The 24,136-nt window shown below is 37.9% G+C and overlaps 1 protein-coding gene across 3 annotated transcripts in view; it reads right to left on the bottom strand.

Moving 5' to 3' along the window:
- The window catches only part of CTNNA2 (catenin alpha 2), a 407,233-nt gene that overhangs the window by 33,678 nt on the left and 349,419 nt on the right, over window positions 1-24,136 (bottom strand). For all 3 annotated transcript variants that reach the window (XM_039383431.1, XM_039383432.1, XM_027729292.2), the window contains 3 exons: window positions 11,580-11,731; window positions 4,132-4,245; window positions 614-795 (listed from right to left, as the gene is read on the bottom strand). In XM_039383431.1, coding sequence (XP_039239365.1) covers window positions 614-795; window positions 4,132-4,245; window positions 11,580-11,731 — 448 coding nt within the window. The remainder of the gene's footprint in view (window positions 1-613; window positions 796-4,131; window positions 4,246-11,579; window positions 11,732-24,136) is intronic.

Genomic DNA, 24,136 nt, shown 5'->3' on the forward strand with positions numbered 1-24,136 from the left:
TACAGTTTAACAAAATAATTCTGTTTACATTATGCCATTAATGAATGGCCTTTTGATGCTTTCCAATTAGAGAAGAACAAGATATCAATAGAGAAATAAAATGAAAGCAAAAAAAAGAAAAAAATCATTACTGACAAACTTCCACGACATATTAGATCAAAACAGTTTCGTTTCATTTGGAATTTTTTTTTGAAAGAAGTTCAGTGATCAAAATTATATAAATAGTTTTGCCATTATTTTTGATTGACACAAATTGCAGTGAAATGTTGAAAGTTCAGAGGGGCGCATGCATTTTAGATGGGTACTAAACGAAATGTCAGTGGAGTGTCTGTAAGGTCACAGACTAACTCTGGTGCTGAAATTCAAGATGATCTGCAAGTAAAAGAGATTCACAAACAGGACAAAAAACTTCATGTGATTAATCCTGTTTGGAGAAATATCCAGAGCTGTTGTGCGCAGAGAACTAAACAACACATCCCACTGTATGTGATGTGTGTTACTTGGCTTTGCATCTCCAAAAATGCAGCAAATCATCTCAACAGGCTACAAACTGAACAAAAAAAGAAAGATGTGGCATATCTGGACTCCTCAGTGCAGGTTATTTTGTCCTTACCTAGTGAAGTCTGTCATTTCCATCATGATCATGCACATCTGCTTTGCCAGCACAATGATGTCATTACCACTGTCATCCCACTTTGCCACCTCTGCATCCAGTTTGCTCTTCTCTTGGTGGAATATCTCTACCTGCTCAGCAATCTTAGCCTTCTCCTCCTGGGGAAGCTGAGCCATGATAGCCTGGAGAAAAAAACAGAAGTTGGGCATGAAAAAAGGAAGCCAGAAACTTGACATTTCCAGTGGTCCAAATGGCAAGCACAGCTTCAGTTGCTTTTCATGGGAGTTGAAGATGCCAAGCAAAATCCAGCAAGCATTTGATTTCTGTTAGGACAGGCAAAGCCAAATCCACAGCATGTTTATAACTCTTCTTGCACCTTCAAGATGGTAAAAATTATATGACATACAGATTATTCACCAGTTGATACAGGAGGATTAAATTCCTATTAAATCTTAACTTCCAGGAAGAATAAAATGAAGGACATTTATGGGAAAAGGCAGGCTGAATTGCCAGTGTCTCCCCTAGTCTCACTCTCTGTCAGAAATCCAAGTTTCTGATTAACCCAACACTAAAATAAGCTATGACATGCAAGATAATACATTTACAGTGAATTGTAACAAACATGTCTTTTAATGATATTTAGTGCTCTGTCTCTTGGACGATATGCAAAAAGGCACTACACAGGTTGGTACTAATCTGCCTCAACATCAAGAAAGCAGAAAGTTCCCTGCCCTCTCAAAAAAAAAAAAAAACCTAAAAAACTATAATAATTACTTTTGAAGATCAAATGGACACTTCCAATAATGATTTCCAAGTTAACTCACTATTTGGCTTTAGGGGTTCTGAAGACCACATTATGCATTTAATGGGGTGTGACACATATTTAAGTGTCATTACATTTTTTTCTTGTTTATGTCACTTTCAATCAGCTGAAGTCTTTTTGCTACATATTCTTTAAATGCTCTTGGCTTTTGAAAGTTCATAGTTGACCTTTTCCAAAACTGAAATGAAAAAGGGTTATAAACAGTAGATCAGAAAATGAGAAATTTGCAAGTTAATCAAATTAAAATTCAACACGAGTTTTAATTAGGCCTTATCAATGTAACTCAGCAGTTTCAAATGTTAGAATAAAAGTCCTTCCACAGAAAAATGCTGTGTAAGTCAAGCCAATAAATAAATAAATAGATAAAATACACATAAAACCCTAGAACTGATGAATTAACTGAAGAGACCATGATAGGAGTGGTAAAATTTGGGAATTGGATCTGAATGTCTTGCCTGCAGTTTCTTTTGGTGGCAGCTTCACCTGCACACGCTTTAAACTGGTATCCAGTGTTTTAATATTTCTGTTCCAGCTGGTGAGGTGCTTTCAAAGCAGCCATATCCTACAGCAAATGCAACTCATTCATTCCAGTTTTATTTCCACTGAAGGCCAACACAAGCCTTTCTACTGAAATACTAACAGCTTTATGGAGTAAGCATATTAAACAAATCCATTACATTCCACAAATAAAAATGTTTTGAATATTTTCTGCGGAAACGGTTCAAATAAGATACTATTCCACTTAGCAGAATCATTTCAATGAGTCACTGCAGAGTGTGGAATGGGCAGTTTCTGCTTAGCATGTTTTCCTTTTAGGTTTTTGTCATTTGTTGCTTCCTCTGACATATTGCAATCTATGTTATTCAGGAACTGTCCTTATAATGTATTATGTTTATACAGTGTTTGCAGCTGATCAAAGCAGAAGGTTTTAAGTGCAGCAATAATAATAACTGTAATAAATGTTGTAGAATTTAAGACTCATAAGTCCCTAGGTGAACTCAATTCTTAGCAAAAAAATTACTGCAGTCTTTACTTGGTTTTCAGATCAAGAAAGGATGATATGCTACTAGTCCTAAATGTAACCAAAAAAATGGAAAAGACTATGAATTTTGATAGAATACTCTGTACCGTACCTCAATTCTGCTGTACCTGAAACTTACTTTAGTAGTCAAGTCTTTGAATATAACAGAAAGCACTTTATGCTCTTTAAAATATAAAAATCACAAAAGATAGTCATCTCCCTCCAGAACACAGTTCTGTCATCCTTCTCACAGTGAGGTATCCAGGTATCATTTTGAAATTCTTGGTACTGCATGGTTTTCACTGTCAGTTCCTGGTCACCCAGCTCTCTGGGATAGGACCTACAATCCATCTCTCTTCTTGTAGATCAAAATGAATATATGTATTATGTCCTTGTGATTTGGTGATAGAAATCCAGCTTTTCTGATACATGGTATGATTTATTTACCATCTGTGTTCAATATTCATGGAAATTAATTTAAGACAAAAAGAAATATCTGCCCATTACACTGGCTCCATGTCTCACATTTCTCCCATACTTTTAAGTAAGCTTCTTTTAGATTTGTGTAACTCTTCTGTTTCTTTTCAGGGTATAAAATCTTTATATTAAGTTCCAACATACTCCGAGTCCTAGAGCAGCTAAAAACTCCTCTGTCCTGCTGCTCTGAATTGATTTTTCAAAGCATCATTGCCTTTTGATCTTTAGGTTCTCAGCCCTACAAATCCTCTTGCAGAATCCAAGGTAAGAAATCCCCATTCCAGCTACGAGCTTTTGCTAGTGTTTGTTTAAGTGTGTGAGGACACATCAGAAAAAACCACAGACTTGTGTGAAACAGCCATAAAAATCATTCAGGTAACTCCCAGTTCCCCACCGGTTCTCTGCTGGAAAATGTTTAAGGCTTATTTTTTAAACTCTCCTTCCAGTCAAATATATTTTCACGATGTCATTTTCCCCTCCAATTATATTCTGATGGTTTTTTTTTAATAATGTGATATGAGCAGCCTATTCAGTATGAAGTAAACATTCATCAGAGGGTGGCATAATCCCGAGTGTTAACAGGAATATTCCTGAGTGTTAACAAACTTCACTTCCCCAGCACCTGTGACCCCTGAAGCACTCATCAGCTTCATTTGCAATCCCCGTGCACAAGCTGAGGTCGCAAATCACAATGACTGGAGTTTATCATGATGTAATTACCCTGGCAAAATTACATTGACTCAGTAGCAAATGTCTTCAATTACAATTAAATTACAGGGACTACTCGGTAGCTTAAACAGATCTTCTTGACAGGTTTGCACACTGGGAAACATGACTAATGTAAGATTTCTCTGGATACGGCACATGGTGCCCTGATGGGATTTTTTTATTTTTTTTTTAATTTGCTGACTACTCCCACGGCCTTCAGCACATTCCAAACCTGCAAAGCCTCCTCTTACAGCAGTAGCTGGAGCAAACAGCTGATACAAGGCATCACGAAAGCCTCAGGAAGATCATTCAATGAAGTCAGTGCTACTCCAAGAGGTGCGACACGAACTTTCAACACTTGGGTCAGGTTGGTTCTGCCCTTTCTCAAATGACCCTGAAGATTGGAAATCACTGCCTTTGCTTTCTGAGGCACAGCTTTTTATTGGTGGCTATACAGACATCAATGTTTTATGTGGGTTTTACACTCACCCTGGCACTCTGGCCAGCAATAAGCTGGTCATCCTCAGTCTGTACACTTGTTCGGCTGCGAACGTCATAATCTTCCTGCTCGAAGTCTGAATCATCCTCCAGCTCTTCAGGGGTCTAGAGAGAGAGAGAGAGAGACAGGGAGAGAAAGCCAAAGAGAGGAGATGACAAGCTTAGAAAGAATACAGACAAAGTCCTATGCACAGTAAGCTCTTATTTCATCGATCCCTTGCCCAGGAAATGCTGTTCTGTTTCCCTTTTAAATGAACTTGTCTGCCCAAGCAGTCAGGAACTGAAATTGAATTGTCTTAAAAATTAAGTTGTTTCACCTCTAGTTTTCTTTACAAATAACATTTGTCATTACCTTGCCACAACTTTTCTTACTGCAATTTCTCTTAACTCTGTTAACATGATGAATGCAGTTCCAGGAACAAATATCCTTTGGAAACACTAACAACCAGAATGCTGTATTTCAAAATAATGTTATTTCTTATATAAATGGACACTAATACTATTATATTACTGGAAGCTACATGTAATCTTCAAAAGAGAAAGTAAATATCTGGGAAAAAGCAACTGACATCCTGGAAGAAAAATTTATCAAAACAAATAAGAGATTTCCCATTAAAAGAAATTGTAAATGATGTCAACTGGTTTTCAAATAAATATAAAGTTTATAACCTGTGTTATCTTGTTAACTCACATGGTTCTTTTCAGATACAGGGCTTTGGAATTTGTCTCATCCCCTGACTGAAATCATGTTATCTCCATTGCTGGTGCTACAAATGGTGTGAGGGTCTCTAAGCAGATTGGTTAAATCTAGTTACATATATGCAGGCTTCAGCTTTCTTGAAATTTCAGAGGGAGGGAGGAAAAAAAATAACTGATGGATATGTTTATTTGGGCTTTTTCATCTTCTAGCAAAAAATTAGGAGAAAAGAATTTCCTTATGTATATACAGAGAGACAGTATAAATAAAATCACTATTTAGTACTATATTTATTATAGATGATGCAAAAAAAGAGTCTTTAGAAAGAAGATTATATTCCATTTTGTGACTGAATAGCCTCTAGGACAACAGTCTGGCCATGAGTAACTTCTGTAGGTACAATACATGATAATGGTGATAGAAGAAGAAGATCACAGTAACTGTATCACCTTACTGGATACCCCCGTGTGCCCCCAGTGTCAATCTCGAAGGCCATTACAGAAGAAATCATCCATGCTGGCATTCCATGCTTGGAGGCAACGTCAAGCTTTTTAGCAGAGGTGCTAATCATTGCCAGTTGTCATTACAGCTCTGCCTTGAAGATGCTCAGTCACTAGGAACCGCTCCAAACCCTCTAACGTAACGTGGAGAAGTCTTTTGGCGGTGTTTATATTCCAGCCTGGCTTCCAACGTGAAGTGCACATCACTGTTTGGAGCTGCATGGTGAAGTGCACAGGATGGGGAGAGTAAAACACAGCCATCATCATTTGGCTTGAAGAGTATGAATTAAATATGTGTTTTGATGCCGAGTGCTGGAGGAAGAAGTAACCAAGTGTGACAGTGTGGTAATGGAACTCAGGCTGCATCTCTGAAGAGAGACATGTACAAACAGCGTGTGTAACAGGACAGACAGCACGAGAAGTTTAGATGAGAAATGAATTTACCTTTTCTCTACTGTCACAGGAAAAACAGAAAGATTGGTACCCATCATTAAAATGACCAATGGTCTTGTTTTCCAATCACCTTTAATCACTTTATTTTCTCTGCTCAGCTGCCTGAGGGCAGAGTGTGACCTTAAAATCTGTCACAAACAAACAAGCTACAAAGAGAATCATACAACTCCCTGAGCAAAGAGAGTATTTTCTGTCATAGGGCTCTGCCTGCACTTTCCTGGGAAGAAAAGGAATAGGGTGGAGAGCTTCAACTCCTTCTTCATAAACCAGCTGGCTCTGACCCATCCTCCAAGTCCATTCAACTACCCAGTTTCACTGGTCATTGTAACACCTGTATCCTTTCACCCCCAAATATCCTCCTCTTAGTTTCTTCTATCTCCACTTATATAGATAAGAATATAAAAAATAAAGTGCAGTCCTCCCCCAGGCTTTCATAGTCAGACTTCAGCAAAGTAAGGGTGTAACATTCAAAATACACATCTCAACACTGTAACCAGTAAGAACATCCATGAGGATGTCCCTTAAAAAAGCAAAAATATTCTGAAAATTCTATTCAAGGATTTACTCTTAAAGAAAGATTCAGAAAAAAACGTATTGCTGTTGTTGTTTGACACTACTAACATTAACATTTGTGGTCTTTCAAAGACTGAAATTTAATGGGTATAGGTGTTGAACTTGGAGAAAATGTAGTACAAAGCAAAAGGACCAGCAATGCAACTAATACACTCCAAGCACATTACATCTCCATATTTCTCCTCTGTACATGTGAGATCTAATTCAAAATGATCTTTCAGATTCATTTCATTCTCTTTAGGTTTTTAAGTGTGGTGAATTTAACATCCTTGTTTTCTTCCCCAGATAGCTACATTTTTCATTGAGGGGAAGGACTGGAGTCTGTCTGATGCCATTTCAAACATCTTCATGCTTTTCAGCCTTGCACCATTCCTTTGTTTTAGCTGATCTCTTGGACATGCAGCCCACATAGAATAGAATCTCCCTTTTGTTTAGACACAAAGGTATAAAAAGAAATATTGAAGTTCCTTGACTTAAAGACTTCTACTCTTAGCAGGGCCTTCTAAAAATACCATAACAACTCTAATTTTTGTGTACAACTAACAGGACCTTGGTATTTAAAACCTAGTTTCCGTGACAGAAGAGTCTGAAACTCAATTTATCTGATTTGGAGGATGGAAGGACTGAATCCATCTTGCAGATACATGGACTTATGGTCACATAAATGCAGGAAATACGGATTTGAGACTTGTTTCCGAACAAAACTGACAACTGCCAGTGGCAGGAGAAGCTACAGTAATTTTCAAAACTAATAGATTTTATGACCTGACTGATTTCAGCAGAAAACTGGGCCATTTTCATCATTTTTAGTCTGTCTGGTTTGTAGCACAGGCCATAAGACTTCCCAGGACAACTTCTTTTTCAAATAGAGTATCTCTACTACACAAAGAGCATATTCTTCATTCATCTAACTCAGATGAATTCTTCTAGTGAAGAATATTCTTTCACAATCCTAGATAAATCACCCAGTAAATACATACTTTCTCTTTTAAGATGCATGTTTTATTTCTAATATGAATATGGTGACTTTTAACTTCCAGGTACTGGAATATTTTGTTTAAATATCTTTCTGACTGTGAGAGTAAAGAGCTTACTGTAAACAAAATACCTTCCATCACTATATTTTTTTTTATCTTTTGTGACTGCTGTATAAAAATGTGAATTATACAAGTCATAAAATGGCATATATATGCAGATAAGTGCTATTTGTTTCATATTTCACCAACTCAAATATACTTGATGAAGATAGAAACCCCACTATGCTACACTGCTGTATGCACTTAGAAATTGTAAGATGCAATTATAAGAATTTCAACACTGTGAACACCAAGTCAAGCTAACCTTGTAATGAGAGGAAAGACTGAAAAGATGAAAAGATACTCCCCCATTTTTTACCACAAAAATGCCCTTTAATTCTAAAAGATAAGGGAAAAAAAAAAAAAGTAGACCTTATAATATGCTTTTCTATCCAACTCCACACTCGTCTGTACATTTGTTTTGGTACAATTGAAGCCTGAGTGATTCAGGTGCAAGCAGTACCTGAGTGCCTAAGTCAGAGAACCTCTCTCACTGCAGGTCTTTGGTTGTTTAATGATTTACAGTAAAACCTAACACTTCAAATTCAGTCTGAGAAGTAGCAGGCAGTCAATGCAGACAGTGGACCCCATAACACTCTTTGGAGATAGGCTGTTTCAAAAGATGATGGGATTCTGCATCAGATCTAGTTTTCCAGAGGACCTGAAAAGTTGCAGCACTTTGGGTTTCTCCACAGTGGCTGCCCCACAGGTGATGATGGCTAAACCTGTACTGACAAGTGTGGAAGAGTGGAAGGGCATTAATACACCCAAACAGCCTGGAGTTAAGGACCCCACACTGCCCTCATTTCATTTTTATTCAGACTCATTGCAGTCTGCTCTCATGGACTGAAAGTCCCTTAAAGATAGAACAGAAATGCAGTTAATCATAGAATTGTAAAATAGAACATCCTGAGTTGGATCCACAAGGATCATCGAGTTCAACTCCTGGCTCTGCACAAGACAGGCCCCAAAAAAATCCCACCATGTGCCTGAGAGCATTTTCCAAATGCTTCCTGAACTCTGTCAGCCTTGGGGCCATGGCCACTTCCCTGGGGAGCCTGTTCCAGTGCCTGACCACCCTCTGAGTGAAGAACCTTTTCCTGATATCCAACCTAAACCTCTCCTGACACAACTTCAGGCCATTCCCTTGGGTCCTAGGGGGCTCACAGAGCACATCCTCCCAAAGAATCAAGTTTCTGTGCTCTAAGATTACTCTGTAAAATGAACAAAAACACAGCAAGAAGGAGCACCTGGAGATTGGCTCCAAAAATGCACTCCTGACCCAAACAGATGTAACACTGAGGTTAATGCAGATGCCACTAAAGGCAAGGTTTCTAATAGCAAAGGCCATGTGTGAAAAGAGCAAACTGGCCTCAGAGAGACATAAGAATGAGAAAAGGTGCCATTGTGATTCCTCCTAACTGCAGAGAGGGTTTCTAGCTAATAACTGAGGGAATTTCATAAACAGCTGTGAAAAAACAAAGTGTAGTTTAATCCCTGCACAGTAATAGAAAAGATGTCGGAATGAAATTATTATTTTCTATTTTATTTTTTGGTTCTATAATTATACTCTTAAATTCATTTATACTACTTCTTAAGTTGTGGAAGAGATTTTTTCCTCTGTGTAGTTCATAATAATAGTCCTCAATGAAAAAATGAGTCTCCTTTCTCCTCCAGAGGGAAAATAAATTCTCCCCTTGTGAAAGAAAAAGAGAAGAACAGAGATTATCCCCCTTTCCTTCAGCTTACCAAAAGTAATAATACCAACCAAAATTAATTTTAAAAGTGGCTTTATTTACTCTATGAAATGAGAGAATCATCTCAGATAAATTCAATCTTTCACAGCTTGCACACAAACAATCACTGCCTGAAAATAATTGTGTCAGATGCTCTAAAAAGTTTGCAAGGTCGGGTTTTTGTGGGTTTTTTTAATAATTCTTTGAGAAGTTTTATAGCCTGAATTAAAGGGGTGCATGAGATTTGATAGATTATTAGATAAAAATATTCTAAAAACTTTCTTCTATAGCTTAATGCCTCACTCTTTAATTATACATTCCATTTCAGGGTGACATGTTCAGATGGGAATGAGTATCTCAAAGTGAAACTAATTTTGTTTTCTACAGAGAATAAGGTTCTGATTCAGCAAACTCTGGTCTGTGTAAGCTTATATATGTGGATTTTTCCAGTTAACTCACAAGGATAATGAGTCCATTTATGTGCTTTAGTTCTCTGCCTGGGTAAGGAGTACTACATTTAGCTCCATAAATACATTAATTGTCTGAATGCAAAAATAAATCTTCCTAATCTGGGTAAGCAGAATTCATTAACTCATATCATACAACGAGTGGAAAGTAGTAGTGATACAATTGCAAAAGTAACTTGGGAGGACTGCAGAGCCTGCATGCTGATCAGCTTTCCAAGTAAACAGAACAGTGAGGCAGAAATGAAATAAGTGAATGTGCCTCCAGAATATAAAATGGTGCTTTGTGCTTAGCAGAAACATCTCACCAGGACAGTCTCATGGCAACCTCTCAGGGACAACTCTGAGGTACAGGAGGGTGCTGGAAGACAGAACTCTGTATAGGGGATGGGAAAGTGTGTTTCTATAGGAGATCCCACCTGATGGTTGTGCCTCATGAAGTGATTTCAAATGACTAGAGAAGACTAAAATGTGCTAAGAAGTGCTTCTTGTCCTAAGAGAAGTTTGGAAACTGCTTCTACAGACTAAGGAACTGGATAATCAGGGAGGGAAAATGGAGATTCTTTGCTATGCAGATCTTTCATTTCATAGAACCATAGAATCATAGAATGGTTTGGGTTGGAAGGGACCTTAAAGGCCATCCAGTCCCACCCCCTGGCATGGGCAGGGACACCTTCCACTATCTCAGGTTGCTCCAAGCCCTGTCCAACCTGGCCTTGAACACTTCCAGGGATCCAGGGGCAGCCACAGCTTCTCTGGACAACCTGTGCCAGGACCTCCCCACCCTCACAGGGAAGTAATTTAAGTAAAGATTCCCATCCTAGTCCAGAAGAGTTGCCAAAACTCTGATGCTGCAGACCCAGAAACAGGATGGGTTTGCCCCTGTCATCAGTCATGACTGTAATTCAGGCTACCTGAGATGAGCACTGGGAATGAGAATGGAATTTATGTTTCACAGTTATAAAATTAAGCCTGTCAAATGCTTTTTCTGTAAATGTTAATACATAGTGAGAGATGACTAAAATGGAGCTATTTTGAAGTGCTCCAACTGCCTGAAGTCTTACATTAGAGCCATAATACACTGCCAACCACAAGTGTATGTTACCTGTTTGCTCAAAGGGATGAGTTGGTGTTTTAGCCCTGTTATTTGCTTCATAAGAAATAAAAATCCTCTATGATTTTCTCCCCAGCTTTATGTGTATGAGGCTCTCATTAGAGCAGATTCAAGGTAATCTGGGTTTCAAATAACAGTTTCAGTTGCTGAAGAGATGTCCAAACTAGGTTTGGTTTGGTGTTTTTATGTTTTAAATCTTTGACTGCAGACTACAGTGAAAAGCAACACACGCCTACTCTCATAATAATGATGTTGTTCTGTGGTTTCTTTTATTTATTTGTTTGTTTTATTAAAAGATGTCTAAGCAAATTGAATCAACTGGTTAGTCAACACTGAAATGACACATTTATACCTCAATAAACATTCAAAACCATCCCTGCAGAGGCTCACTGGAGCAGCAAGATAATTTATTTATTCATTTAGATTTTAACCAGACCTACCTCACATCCTAGGCAGCACACATATATTAGGAAAAGAACCCAAATAAACAAAACAACAAAAATCTGCACAAACTTTGAAGACCTTGGGAAATTAATTCTATTACTATGGAAACAGTAATGAAGTTTGCATCTATTGGCAGTGGCAATCAAATCTTCTCCGAGGTGATTAACATATTTAATTGTGGTTCATCTACAAAAACAACTTCATCTCTTTATCTACTAATTCTTTTTCGTTGTATACACTTTTGTTTCGCGCTTGTTTCAATATCAACCTTTTCTGGCTTATTACAACTCAAGGTCGATTCCAAGAAGCTTTTGTGTTTCTCTCATCCAACATGATACTTCCCTGTCAGTCCCAAATTTTACTCCCCGGGTGCTTCACATACCCTTATCATCAGAACAGCTTTCCTGATGTCACGAACTCCGTCGTAAACCAGGCGGGAGGCGTCGATGAACTCGTTCTCCTCAAACGGCTGGGGGACGTTGGCGCTCAGAGCTTCAATGGCAACCTCCACTTGCTCAGCAAAACGTGGCATAACTGGGTTAAACACAACAAAAGGAAGATTAGACACCTTCTTTCACGACCATTCTCCCCCCGCTCTCGGGCAGAGACACTTTCCAACAGATGTGGGACATGCTGTTCTTACAATTCCAAGACACAGGAAGGCTCGTGGCATGGGTTTGTACTGATGCTGCACATGCAGGGCTCTGGCACATTTTCTGGCAGCAGAAAAATAATGATCTTCGCATTCTCTCCCCCAGTTGCACAACAAAGAATGGAAAGATTCCTTTAAAAAGTGTGATTTACTAACTTTTAAAAGACTGCAAGATATCTGAGCAACCAGTTAACTACATTTAAAAGCTTTACAGCTTGGAACGAACAGAGTACATATTGATATCAAGTGATCAAAGCAAACTGTAGCCATTAGAATCATAGAATCATAGAATCATAGAATCGATTGGGTTGGAAAAGACCTCCGAGATCATCGAGTCCAACCCTTGGTCCAAATCCAGTCCATTTACTAGATCATGGCACTCAGTGCCACGTCCAGTGCCCATTCCTTTAGAGAACTAACTGCAGTCTAGCTCATACTGAATAATAATGATTATATAAAGGACAAAATGCAAAATCAAGCATATTACTTCTGAGAAGGCACTTAAATGAAACTTTTGCTTCTTCGCTATCATCATGTATATAATACAAAAAAAAGTCATAGATATTAGCTAACAGTATTATAAACTGTGGTATGAACTTTTTAATACATAGCTTAAAGCAATTATTACTTCTGTAAATAGTTTCAGGGCATTCCTTGAAGCAGCAAGAGGCTTTTCTCCAAATTTTGTACAGGATTCCTTTAAAGGTATAATCACTTTCTGCACATCATGTTTGCAAAAATCTTCCCCAAATCAGTCCTCTAACAACTTACAGCCAAATCCTACAACAGGAACATGAATGTCAGGTCCCACTGATTATAATGCACCTACACTCCTGTACTTATTAACTCCTCTGAAAAACTTTAAACTTAATATTGGAGGAAACCTGGATTCACTAGAAACCTGGATACAAAATCCAGTGGGATTAATTTTAAAGAATTCAAGGAACTTGGGTCAAGCTTGATTTATAGATAGACATCTTTACAATATATTCATGTCATTTTTAATCTATCATTTAGGTATCTAAATCATGTACCACTGGCTTTACTATTTTGGCAGTATAATTGGAAGAACAGGGAAAGATGATTCCTAAATCATTCAGTTACCTTTTTTTGTTCCGGACTATCTTTTCCCTATACCCTATTTTAATGCATTTCTTGGTAACTTGAATCCAACTGATGAATACAAAGGGGAATTTCCAGTGTTATTTTCATCCAAAGCAGTGACAATCTTTCCTAGGAAGGAAACTTTCACTGTGACATGAAACCACATTTTCTTCTTGACTGAATATCCTTAAATTTATTTTAATCGTAATGAAAACTACATTTTATGCATCTTACTATCTGGTTTGAAGTAAAATCACAAAAAACATGATTCAAGAATATTTTACATTATGAAGAACAAGTGGCAGCAACCATGAGCTCAAACTTGCTGTTTCTGGCACTCAAGTATTACTCACTGGATATTAATGGGGAACCCTTTAAAGTTCAAAATATAGTGATTCAAATCTTATTTATATGTATACACACACACACACATACATATATATATATATACACATATATATATTTGTTCATGAACACAGATGAAAGAACAAAATTGTATCTTCCATGAAGATAATATTCAGTAAGAGCTTGGGATATATTGAAGAAAACAGGAAAAAGTGGCAGCAACAATAGACTTTAAAAAAGTAAACATTAACAAAACATTGCCAGGCAGAGGGGAAACATTCTAATTAGAAAAGAAGCATGAGAGAGCTGGAAGTTTTGGGAAGAATATTAATAAATTCATATATCAAATTATCTTAATTAATAGAACACTTGAAAGTGTAGTAGGAGACTAATACGAGTGCATAAGGAAGTCTTTAGACTGATTATCAAAAAGCAATCATTCAAAATACAACGAAAAGAAGTAAACCTAAAGAATAAATCAGAAATTATTTAGGGTCATAGGGATAAAACAAGTGAAACTAGAGATGCAAAAATGACAACAAAAAGGAGGTAAACCCCCTAATATTAAGGGTTAAATTAAATTTAACCTTAAATTTCTGTCTAGAATTTCCTAACTAGCAGAGCTGGTCAGGTATTTGATATAATTAATAGTAGATGCTACAGACCTGAATTAGGAATGGGCAGTTTGGAGAACATTTACATTAACATAAGGAAATTTATCTTTTACATATGTCTTCAAGTTATCAGAGTATGGTAAAATTTACCCTGTAGTTCTTAAGAAAAAATAAAAACAATTTATGAACCATCTTTTAGAACTCAAGGAACACAATAACAGTGAAAATTCCAGGGATTTAGAAAAAGAAAAAAGGAAGCACATGCCTATTATTATAAATCTAGAGAAAAAAGGAGGGGAGATTTATAGAATATTCAACATAATTTTAGTACCCGGAAAGAAAATGAAACATGATGTAGAGCAATTAATTTTTAATTATCTTGTAAATAATGAGCAGATGTTGGACAGGCAATGGATTTGTCAAAATAGGTTGCACCAAGCTTTAACAATATTTTCCTTGACGGGGCAGGTATCAGTGGTGGTGGGGAAGCCGATATGATACAGCTTGACTTTGGTAAAATCTTTGCAATGGCCACCTGGGGTGTTCTTAGAAACAAAACAAGGGAAATGCAAATTAAATCACTGTAAGGTGGAAAGTTAGATTTTATTAATTTTCCTGAATTAACTTGACCACATGTGTTACCACAATGACTTCCACTGGGTGTGGAAGCCTCTTCCACCCGTTCTGACTTTGCAGAGCTGGCTATAATTTAGTCCTTAATTTACATTGCTACATGTGACCATTATCCGCTCTTTCAAAATGGAAATAGCTATTAAATTACTTTATGAATTGCTTGCTTGTCAACTGCATTTTTACATCAGTGCTCACTTTTGATTAGACAAGCAAGAAAAAAACATCTTAAACTAACAAGATGCTATTACTTACAGCTTCTCCATGCATATGTGGCCATTTAATGCAGTAAAGTTTTTGAAAATTGAGTTGAAAACTGTATTATTCTCCAATTAAGGTTATTGAGCTCCATGACAAACAACCTCCAGTCCTTCTTATCTATCATTTCCTGTGCAACGAAGGATATTCTTATCCCAACAGCGAAAGAATTACAAGTAAAATTCAGGCAAAGGCACGGACCTGTATCTGGAGTTAAAGCTTGCAAATGCATCAGATAGAGAATGATTCATTTATTATGCACAGAGACACTGGCTATGAATTTTAGATTCAGAAGCAAATCAATACTTCTGGGGAAAAATTAAACATTGGTTTCATAGTTTGAGCCGTGGCCTTGAAAACAGTTATGCATATGCTTAGACTGAAAAATGTGAGCCATTAACACTTCTGGGCCTAACTACATGAATTAATTAGGCACCTGCATAAATGTTGACAGAATCAGGTCCCAAGTTAATAGCAACACTTCTAATTTACTGACTTTGTCATTCCAACAAATAAAGATTTTAAAGCTTTTCTGTGGATGAGTTTTCGATGGCAGAGAAAGTAAGATCACTGCCAACAAAATGTAGGTTGAATGGTCGCTGGAGAAAAACTGGGAATCAGCAAAGTTAAAATTACTTCCATTTTATCATTTGATTAATTCTTTTAAATTATATAATTTTTTCCATCAGCATAATACAAAACTAGCACAACAATTCATGCCTTGATAAAACGTGTATTTTTTGGTGAACCAATGTGTTCCACAAAGAAAATATTTTCTCTAAAGCTCTTCTTGTTTTTCTCCCACTCATCCATATCTCCTACATATTAAAATTATCAAGTAATTATCTGTTTTCTAAAAATATATTCCCTATTGCCCTTTTCTTGTATGGCAATCAGTTTGTACTGCAATTTTTGTACTTAAAAACATGGTTGCAAATTTTGTTTAGTGGTATGGGAACAATAAGATCACTGACAGGGAAATGTTAGGTTATGTAATAAAATTATTGAGATAAAAAATTAAAAATGTTTGGGTGTTACTGTTCACAGCATTAGAACAAAAAAGTTTCATTAATATGCAAGATTAAATGATTGCCTCGCTAATTTACTGCACTTTTATGGCCTTATTATTTAGGAACTTGAATTCTTGAGAATCTTAAGTAGATGTTAATGTTCAGAAATATAGAAAGGGATAATTAAGACACAAAAAAAAGCAATAAAGGTCAAGGACCCTCCAGGTGCATAAGTTTCTAATTCTTAGTAGCATCGATGGGAGTCAGGAAACTTGGCCTGCTTTTGTCCTACTTCATACACCTGAAAGTTATAAATCTGTTTCCCTTTACCAAGCAGAAAGGAAGAGATGTTTCCATGAGACAATTAATCACACCCACTTTAAGAAAGCAGTTAAAGCTCAACTGGATCAAATTCTGGCATTCCTCTGCCCACCGAGTAGAGAGGGAGGTCAGGTGTTTGGCTTAGAGCAGATGTCTGCTTTGCACAACCAAGTTTAGGCATAAATAATCCCATTCATGCACCAAATCCTAGAACAGTTTTGGCTCTTAATCAGGAGGGTTCTGGCTGAGCAAGACATTGCTCCTTTCTATCCAAATCACACTGGAACTGAAGGGTTCCCAGAGGTCTCATCTTTGGGGTATTTTTCTGGCCAGAAGAATATTTCTGAATGGTATCAGCAAAGCTGTTTCTTAGAGCTTCATTTTAAAGAGACAAGCAGCTGCTCCACTCTCTCTAGTACCCAGGAATTTGGATCCAAAGACTGGGGGTTGTTCCCTAGAGCCAGACTGTCCCCAGACAAATCAGAGAAGTGACTGATCTCCTACACCCTGCTGTGTCCATCTCTGTCCTCTGGTTAGCTCCTGTTAGCTCTGTATTCATTTAAGCATTTGTAGTTGTCCTTCAGAAATTTGATTTTCCCCTACTCCATGTTCATAAGGTGCCAATCACCCAATCAAAGCAGCCCTTAAATGGCTGTAAAAATCTGGTCTGATTTGGGTAAGATTATTCAAGAAGGACATGGCGGTCTAAAGGTTTGGACCACCACACTGCTAAAAGGTGAAGGAAGGATCCCTGAAAAATGTCTGTGCTTCTCCTAAACATCACAGTTGTTTGTGTCACATAAATCAAGAAAATTATCTAGAATGACTGGCAGGAGTCAAACCTAAGGGTTATCAGGGGAGACTAATAAAGAAAAAAATCCATGAATGATCCACGAATACCCTAAAAAAAAAGATGCTCTGTTAGGAAAAAAGCTCAGCCATTATCCATATTTAATAGGTTTTAGTATGAGAAATTCACAAAGTTGTAGCTTAAAAATTTCAGTGTTCTGGATGAAATTTCTCCTATTTTTTTTTTTTTATTAATCCATTAATTTAACTAGCTGAGTAAAGAATGTGGTCTACCAGGAAGTTTCAGATTTTGAACAGGCATTTAAAAGATAATTCCTATGGGAAATCTGACATACTCTGTCAAAGACAGCACAGTTTCTCAGATTCATTTGAAGGATGAATAAGGAATGAAACATGATACCTTATTTAGCTTGAAGTGTTTGTCAAAGTCTGTTTTCAGAAGAACTGAACATTCCTTATCAGAAGATTCTAAATATTTCATGAAATGTTTTTAAGTCCTGGTCTCATATAATATAATTTACATTTCAGTCATGATTATTATATTGCTAATTAAAAAGAAAAAGCTTTATAGAATTCTACTGAAATATTATACAATATTTCACAGAATCACAGTATTGTTTCTGTTGGAAAAGACCTCTCAGATCATGGAGTCCAACCATTCCTCCAGCACTGCCAAGGCCACCACTTAAACCATGTTCCCAAGTGCTACATCCACATGTCTTTTAAATCCCTCCAGGAATGATGACTCCACCACTTCCCTGGAGATCCTGTTCCAGCGCTTGACAACCCTTTCTGTTGAGAAATCTTTCCTAATATCCAGTCTAAACCACCTCTGGCACAACTTGAGGCTGTTTCTTCTTGTCCTGTTGATTTTTATTTGGGACAAGACATGGACCCCCACCTGGCTGCACTCCAGGCAGTTGCAGAGAGCAAGAAGGTCCCCCCTGAACCTCCTTTTCTCCAGGCTGAGCTCCCCCAGCTCCCTCAGCTGCTCCTCATCAGTCTTGTGCTCCAGACCCTTCCCCAGTTCCATTACCTAATAGGACAGTATTAATCCAACTGGTTTTCCAAGAAGCAGATCTGATTTAAATATTTTGTTGCTTGGGTTGATGTATGTTTTGTAACACACACTGTGCATGGATATATCTTGCCTGCAGATACATATATTAATTTGCTGTCATAGATAAAGAAATGACCATATATAACCATGTCTGTGTTTCATGTCACTGGATTGGGTTTTGAGACCGGTTACCCTTCTGTTCTCAGAAAAGTGGTCACTGATTTCTGTTACAGTTAAAACTCCTAAGTAGAAATGTGACTTCTCTTTAGTTCTGGATATCAAACCCTGTGTGCCTGTCATTGGTGAATCTTGAAGGAGTAAAAGCAAGATTAGGGCAGAGTGCTATAGCATAGAAAAGGATGAAATGCCACTGTCCAATGCACAAGATCATCTTGTCCCTTCTTGCCATTTGCTATTCAGGTTTCTCCCAATGAAATGGTTAAAAGTCAGATGTAAAATAATGAATACCCACACCCTACAGCATAGAATCATAGAATCATAGAATCGATTGGGTTGGAAAAGACCTCCGAGATCATCGAGTCCAACCCTTGGTCCAAATCCAGTCCATTTACTAGATCATGGCACTCAGTGCCACGTCCAATCTGCGTTTAAAAATCTCCAGGGATGGTGAATCCACCACCTCTCTGGGCAGCCCATTCCAATGCCTGATTACTCTCTCTGTAAAGAATTTTCTCCTGATATCCAACTTAAATTTCCCCTGGCGGAGCTTAAGCCCGTGCCCCCTTGTCCTATTGCTGAGTGCCTGAGAGAAGAGACCAACCCCCACCTGGCTGGAACTTCCCTTCAGGTAGTTATAGACGGTGATGAGGTCACCTCTGAGCCTCCTCTTCTCCAGGCTAAACAACCCCAGCTCCCTCAGCCTCTCCCCATAGGACTTATGCTCCAGTCCCTTCACCAGCCTTGTTGCTCTTCTCTGGACCCGCTCCAGCACCTCAATATCCTTTCTGAACTGAGGGGCCCAGAACTGAACACAATACTCAAGGTGTGGCCTCACCAACGCAGAGTACAGGGGAAGGATCACTTCCCTGCTCCTGCTGGCCACGCTATTTTTGATACAGGACAAGATCCCATTGGCCTTCTTGGCCACCTGGGCACACTGTTGGCTCATGTTGAGCTTCCTGTCAATTAGTACCCCCAGGTCCCTTTCTGCCTGGCTGCTTTCCAGCCACTCTGTGCCCAGCCTGTAGCGCTGCAGGGGGTTGTTGTGGCCAAAGTGCAGGACCCGGCACTTGGCTTTATTGAACTTCATCCCATTGGAATCAGCCCATCTCTCAAGTCTATCCAGATCCCTGCAGATCCCTGCAGAGCCCTCCTGCCTTCCAGCAGGTCGACACTCCCTCCCAGTTTGGTGTCATTTTACAGTAAACACAAGACTTTCAGGAAGAATCAGCCTTCACTGCCAATACACTGCACCACTGATTTACCCACAGACCATAAAACCAATGTTCTCAAGCTTTCCTGAATTTATGGCCAAGTCCTGACCCTTTGGCCCATATGTGTTAAGTCTTCTCTTCTGGCACTTCACAGAAGGCTCCAACTTAATCTGTGGGTTTATGCAACTAAGCAGGATGATGTGGGAATGGAAGAAATGGATTTGTTCATGTGCAGTACAGGTGAGCTGTACCTCATAGGACTTATGGGGATGTCTGGAGTTACATTACCAAGTGTTGGGAGATAGGGACACACACAGAGGAAGGAAAAACAAACCTTAAAACTTTTTTCAGACTGAACTGTTGTTTGCAGAAAGATAAATGTCAAGGGAGAAGTGAGGTAAGTGTTGTTTGCCTCATGGCCAGGTACATCACATAGGTACAAGGAAAGGTACATCACAAAGTGTTCAGAGAAGGATAATAAATGGCAGCTGCAGGGACAGATGTGCCCCACCAATTTCAGATGTCTCATTCTCCTGTCTACCTGTGCAAGACGACGGGCAGTGAGCACCCCCAAAATATTATTCCTACTAAACAGAACTCCCCTCAGGTTATAATTTCAAATAAAAGCTAACTCTTCAAAAAATCCCCTCAAGAAAACAGTCCCATGCTGTTGGACACAAAATGGGTTATATAACACAAGCAAACCACCCTTTCTGGCTTAGTTATAGGTTTGTGTATATCTGTATGTAGGTGTGTGTAGGCAAGGGGATGCAAGGAATACCAGTGCTTTTATTTTAAAAGATTATTGTACAATTCTCACTTGTGTTCACAAACATTCTGTTGGAGCTAGTGTATATTCACTGCATTTTTCTGCCTTTATTTTCTAGACTTGGTAAATTTCTCTCCACTTCCACCACCATCCTTCTTTTTTTAAAAAATGGTTTTTAACAACACAAGATTTTTTGAGAACAGATTTGTACAGCAACAAAGTAATAACAGTTTTGTGAAAATGGGCATTTCTATTATATTAACCTACTGTTCATTATATAAGGTGTCTGGCACATCCAAAATAGATAATCTTGGTATTTTTAAACTCTCACTGAGTTAAATTGCACCTAAATCTCGAATTTTCTTTAATTATGTAATCCTTATCTTGACCTTCTTCCATTCTGGAAGACCTTCAGGTTGTGGAGATCAAAGTGGAAACAACTAGTTGGTGTGTTCAGTGAGCATCTTCCTATAATTACAGCCTAACATCTTCAACACTGCTGTGAGGGCTGTTAAGCATGGAAAAAGTATCTTTGCTCAGCTGCCCCTAACGATTCCATATTTTTTCTTAGAGGATGAATTAGCTCAGAACCTTCCTGTCTCTGTAAATAATACAGTTTTAATTGTTCCACTTACCTAGAGAAATTAAATAAAAATATCTTTTAGCCTTGTCTTTCTGACAAGGAAACTCCCCCATTCCTACCAGGTAAACCAGTATTTTCCTTGTGGCAAATTTTTCTTCTGCCTATTCACCTGTTAATTAATACCTTGTACACCAACCCCAGCACTGACCCCTGAAGCATCACGGGATTTATCTTTCTGCCTGCTGAGAAATGGACATTTATGCTTTGCTTATGCCTTGTAACCAGCTCTTAATCCATCAAAAGCCTTAACACTAACTCCATGGTTAACCATTTTCCAAACAGCTGTGTGTGCAGGACTTTATGAAAAGCCTTAGAAAATCTAAATCAATTATGTTGTGTTTTCCTTTAGTACAGTATTCTATTTTTAAACTCTAAAAATGCAGAGAAAAAGAAATAGTGTTTCAGCTTTCAGCCACAGTGGCGATCTATTCATCTCTTATGTGTCTCATTTAATTGTTTTATAATGCATTTGCTGTGATTCCTTACTGTATTCCTCTGTATCTTGATCACAGTCTCTCTGGTTAAAAATCTGTGGATCAAACCAAGCACAAGTGGAGCACAATCTTGGGTATTCTCTGCTCCTTTTGTAAAATACCTTTTCTTTAATAATGCATCATTTTTTTTTTTTTTGTTGGTAATACCTTGACCTTTACATTTCAGTTTAGCAAAACTTTAAAGAAAATGCTAGAGTACTTTGCAGAATAAAAGTCATAATTTCATCAAAATTCCAGGATAAATGATCTCATGTTCTCAGGATGATGGTACCCATAAGTTGTACTATAACTATCCGAGCTCCCATAAAACATGAATTTAACATCATTTATTTTTTAAATAGGCTCTATTTTGCAATTTTCAGCTCTCTCTCAGATTCAATACATGGGTTTTTTTTGATGACAGCTATGCTTAAATTCATCTTCTTGCTTCTACATTTTGTTTCCCTTCATATCACTGCTGAAAAATCCATCTTTCCTACGTTTTAATATTAGCTTTGATAACACCATTGAGCTGCCTTTTCCTAGTGATAAATATCTTTAAAGTTTGTCCTACTCACACTGATAAAACTCTCACAGGGTTATTGCTGAATTGCCAGTAGTGCTGATTTTCAACTTTAGTCCGTTCCGATAAAGACAAAATAAAAAATTTGTGTCAAAACACAAGTCAGAGTGACCTACTTAAAAACAGCCAGTTACAAAGTTACTGGGATATTTTTATAACATGCTAAAAGCTGAAACTCAAAATTTTTGGTGTGAATCAGACGATTTCATATTTCCAGTGTCCTTCACAGGAGTAACCCAAGTACTATGGCACTTGCTGTTCCAGGATGGTTTCCAGACATCCCAGTGTAAACTGAAGAAAACCAAAAATTGTTGGAAACTTTTCACAGCCCTTTCCAGGTATTTCTGGTCTTAACTTGTTCTGCTCTTTTCTCCTTCATTTCCCATTTACCTCTTTTCATTACAACCCTGCAAAGTCTACTCCAGTTTTCCCAATTTAAGTTCAACCCTCTGACCTTTAAAGAATGTCACAGCTTTTTCTCCTTCCTGAACCTCAGGAATCTTGAAAAATAACATTTAGCCTCATTGTCTGCTGCTTGATTTCTTTCTAGAGTCAATTCTTCTTACTTATTTAGAAACTTAGGCTTCTTCCCTTCAGTTTTTACAGCTTCTCAAATAATTGCTGAGTAGACTTCAATCTCCTCTTTATTAAAGGCAATTGGACAGTCTCAGCTGGACTTGGTCACTCGACAAAAGGGTGCTGAGCAATAGGAGAGATATCAATATTCAAACAGAAATTGTGCTCTGTTTTCTCTTACTCCTTTCCCTTTCTTTTTGCCTTTATCCTTGATCTTAACCTTTTCTTTTTAATCCTTTTTCCTTTCCACTCTTCTTTCCTTTTTTTTTTTTTTTCTTCAGCATGGACCACCTGTAACAGTATAATTTCACAGTTCTCTACAAATCTGAATGCCAATATAACATTCAACAGAGGGCATCAGGGCTGTATCTGACCCTAGTTTCCCTTCTTCAGCCTGATCCTGACTCCCATCCACAGCCTGACATCCCAGCCTGGCCTCAGGCCACCCCATACTCATTCAGGTGCCAGATGCCCTGAGGGAGCCCCTGGGTCATGTTATTTAGGAAACCAAGCTACAGATATTAGTAAAACTTCACAGTGCCCCAAAAAGCCAGCAAACAAACAAACAATGAGAGCCTGAAGCTCTGGTTTACTCCTGCACACAATTAACACCCACTAAAATCTATGAGTTTTGTGCTTGTTCCCAGCGAGCCCTGTAGACTCTGTGGTTTTATAGGTTTCATCCTGGATTTATAAGGAAGTCATCATGAGACAATTAAGCTTTTATTTTGGTTTTTAAAGGAAAACGAAAGTACCCAATTTTAGAAAGACATTAACCAATCTCTCACTCCCTAATACTGCTGTCAGAGATAAGAGTCTAACCTCTACCAAGTACTTGGTTTTAAAGGCAGTTCTTAGTCAAGGGCAGGCCAGAAAGCACTAAAACACTAAAAAAACCACACCCCATATTTTCCAAAACCTGTAAATTAACACAACAAGCAAATAAAACTTGGAGCTGCAACTGGTTTTAACGTAACATTTGCGGTTTCAATTTCTAAGAACCCACCAGTATAATTTTCATTACAGATTAACTTTCTCTCCTCTAAAAAAACCATTATCAAGGTGTTTCTCTTTCCAAAATTGTGTATCCATATTTCTCCACTGTGGATCCAACCCAATACTGATATAACAAATTAAAATCACCTGAAAAAGAGGTTTAACAGAGGCTTTCCTTTCCTGAGCTAAAATAATAAGAAAAAGGTAATGTGCTTATTTCCCTTCCATTGTCATTTAACTGAATTTTTCCCAGCTTCCAAAAACACTTCATTTAAAAATGAATAAAGGTCAATTGAAAAAACAAAACAAAACAAAAAAGGAACAAAGATAGAAGTGGTGAGGTGTTCATGATTGTGCTTGTCACAGAGAGTTTGATACACACATCTGTGGGTGGAACCTGAATCCAAATAAATCACTCGTATCATTCTTGAGTGTTTGATAAAATCTGTGCAGGATCCCGAGGTGATGAATAGAAAGAATGTAGAAATAGATGTATGTATTCATAGGTACCCATATCATAGAACTGTTGAGGTTGGAAAATATCTCTAAGATCATCAAGTCCAACTGTTCCCCCAGCACTGCCAATGCCAGCACTAAATCATGTCCCCAAGTGCCACATCCACACATTTTTTGAACACTTCCAGGGATGGTGAATCCACCACTGCCCTGGGCAGCCTGTTCCAATCATTAACAACTATTTC

This window comes from Pipra filicauda, unplaced genomic scaffold, assembly GCF_003945595.2.
Source record: "Pipra filicauda isolate LSUMZ 115617 unplaced genomic scaffold, ASM394559v2 scaffold30_size5312502_pilon, whole genome shotgun sequence".
In the NCBI taxonomy this organism is placed as follows: Eukaryota; Metazoa; Chordata; class Aves; order Passeriformes; family Pipridae; genus Pipra; species Pipra filicauda.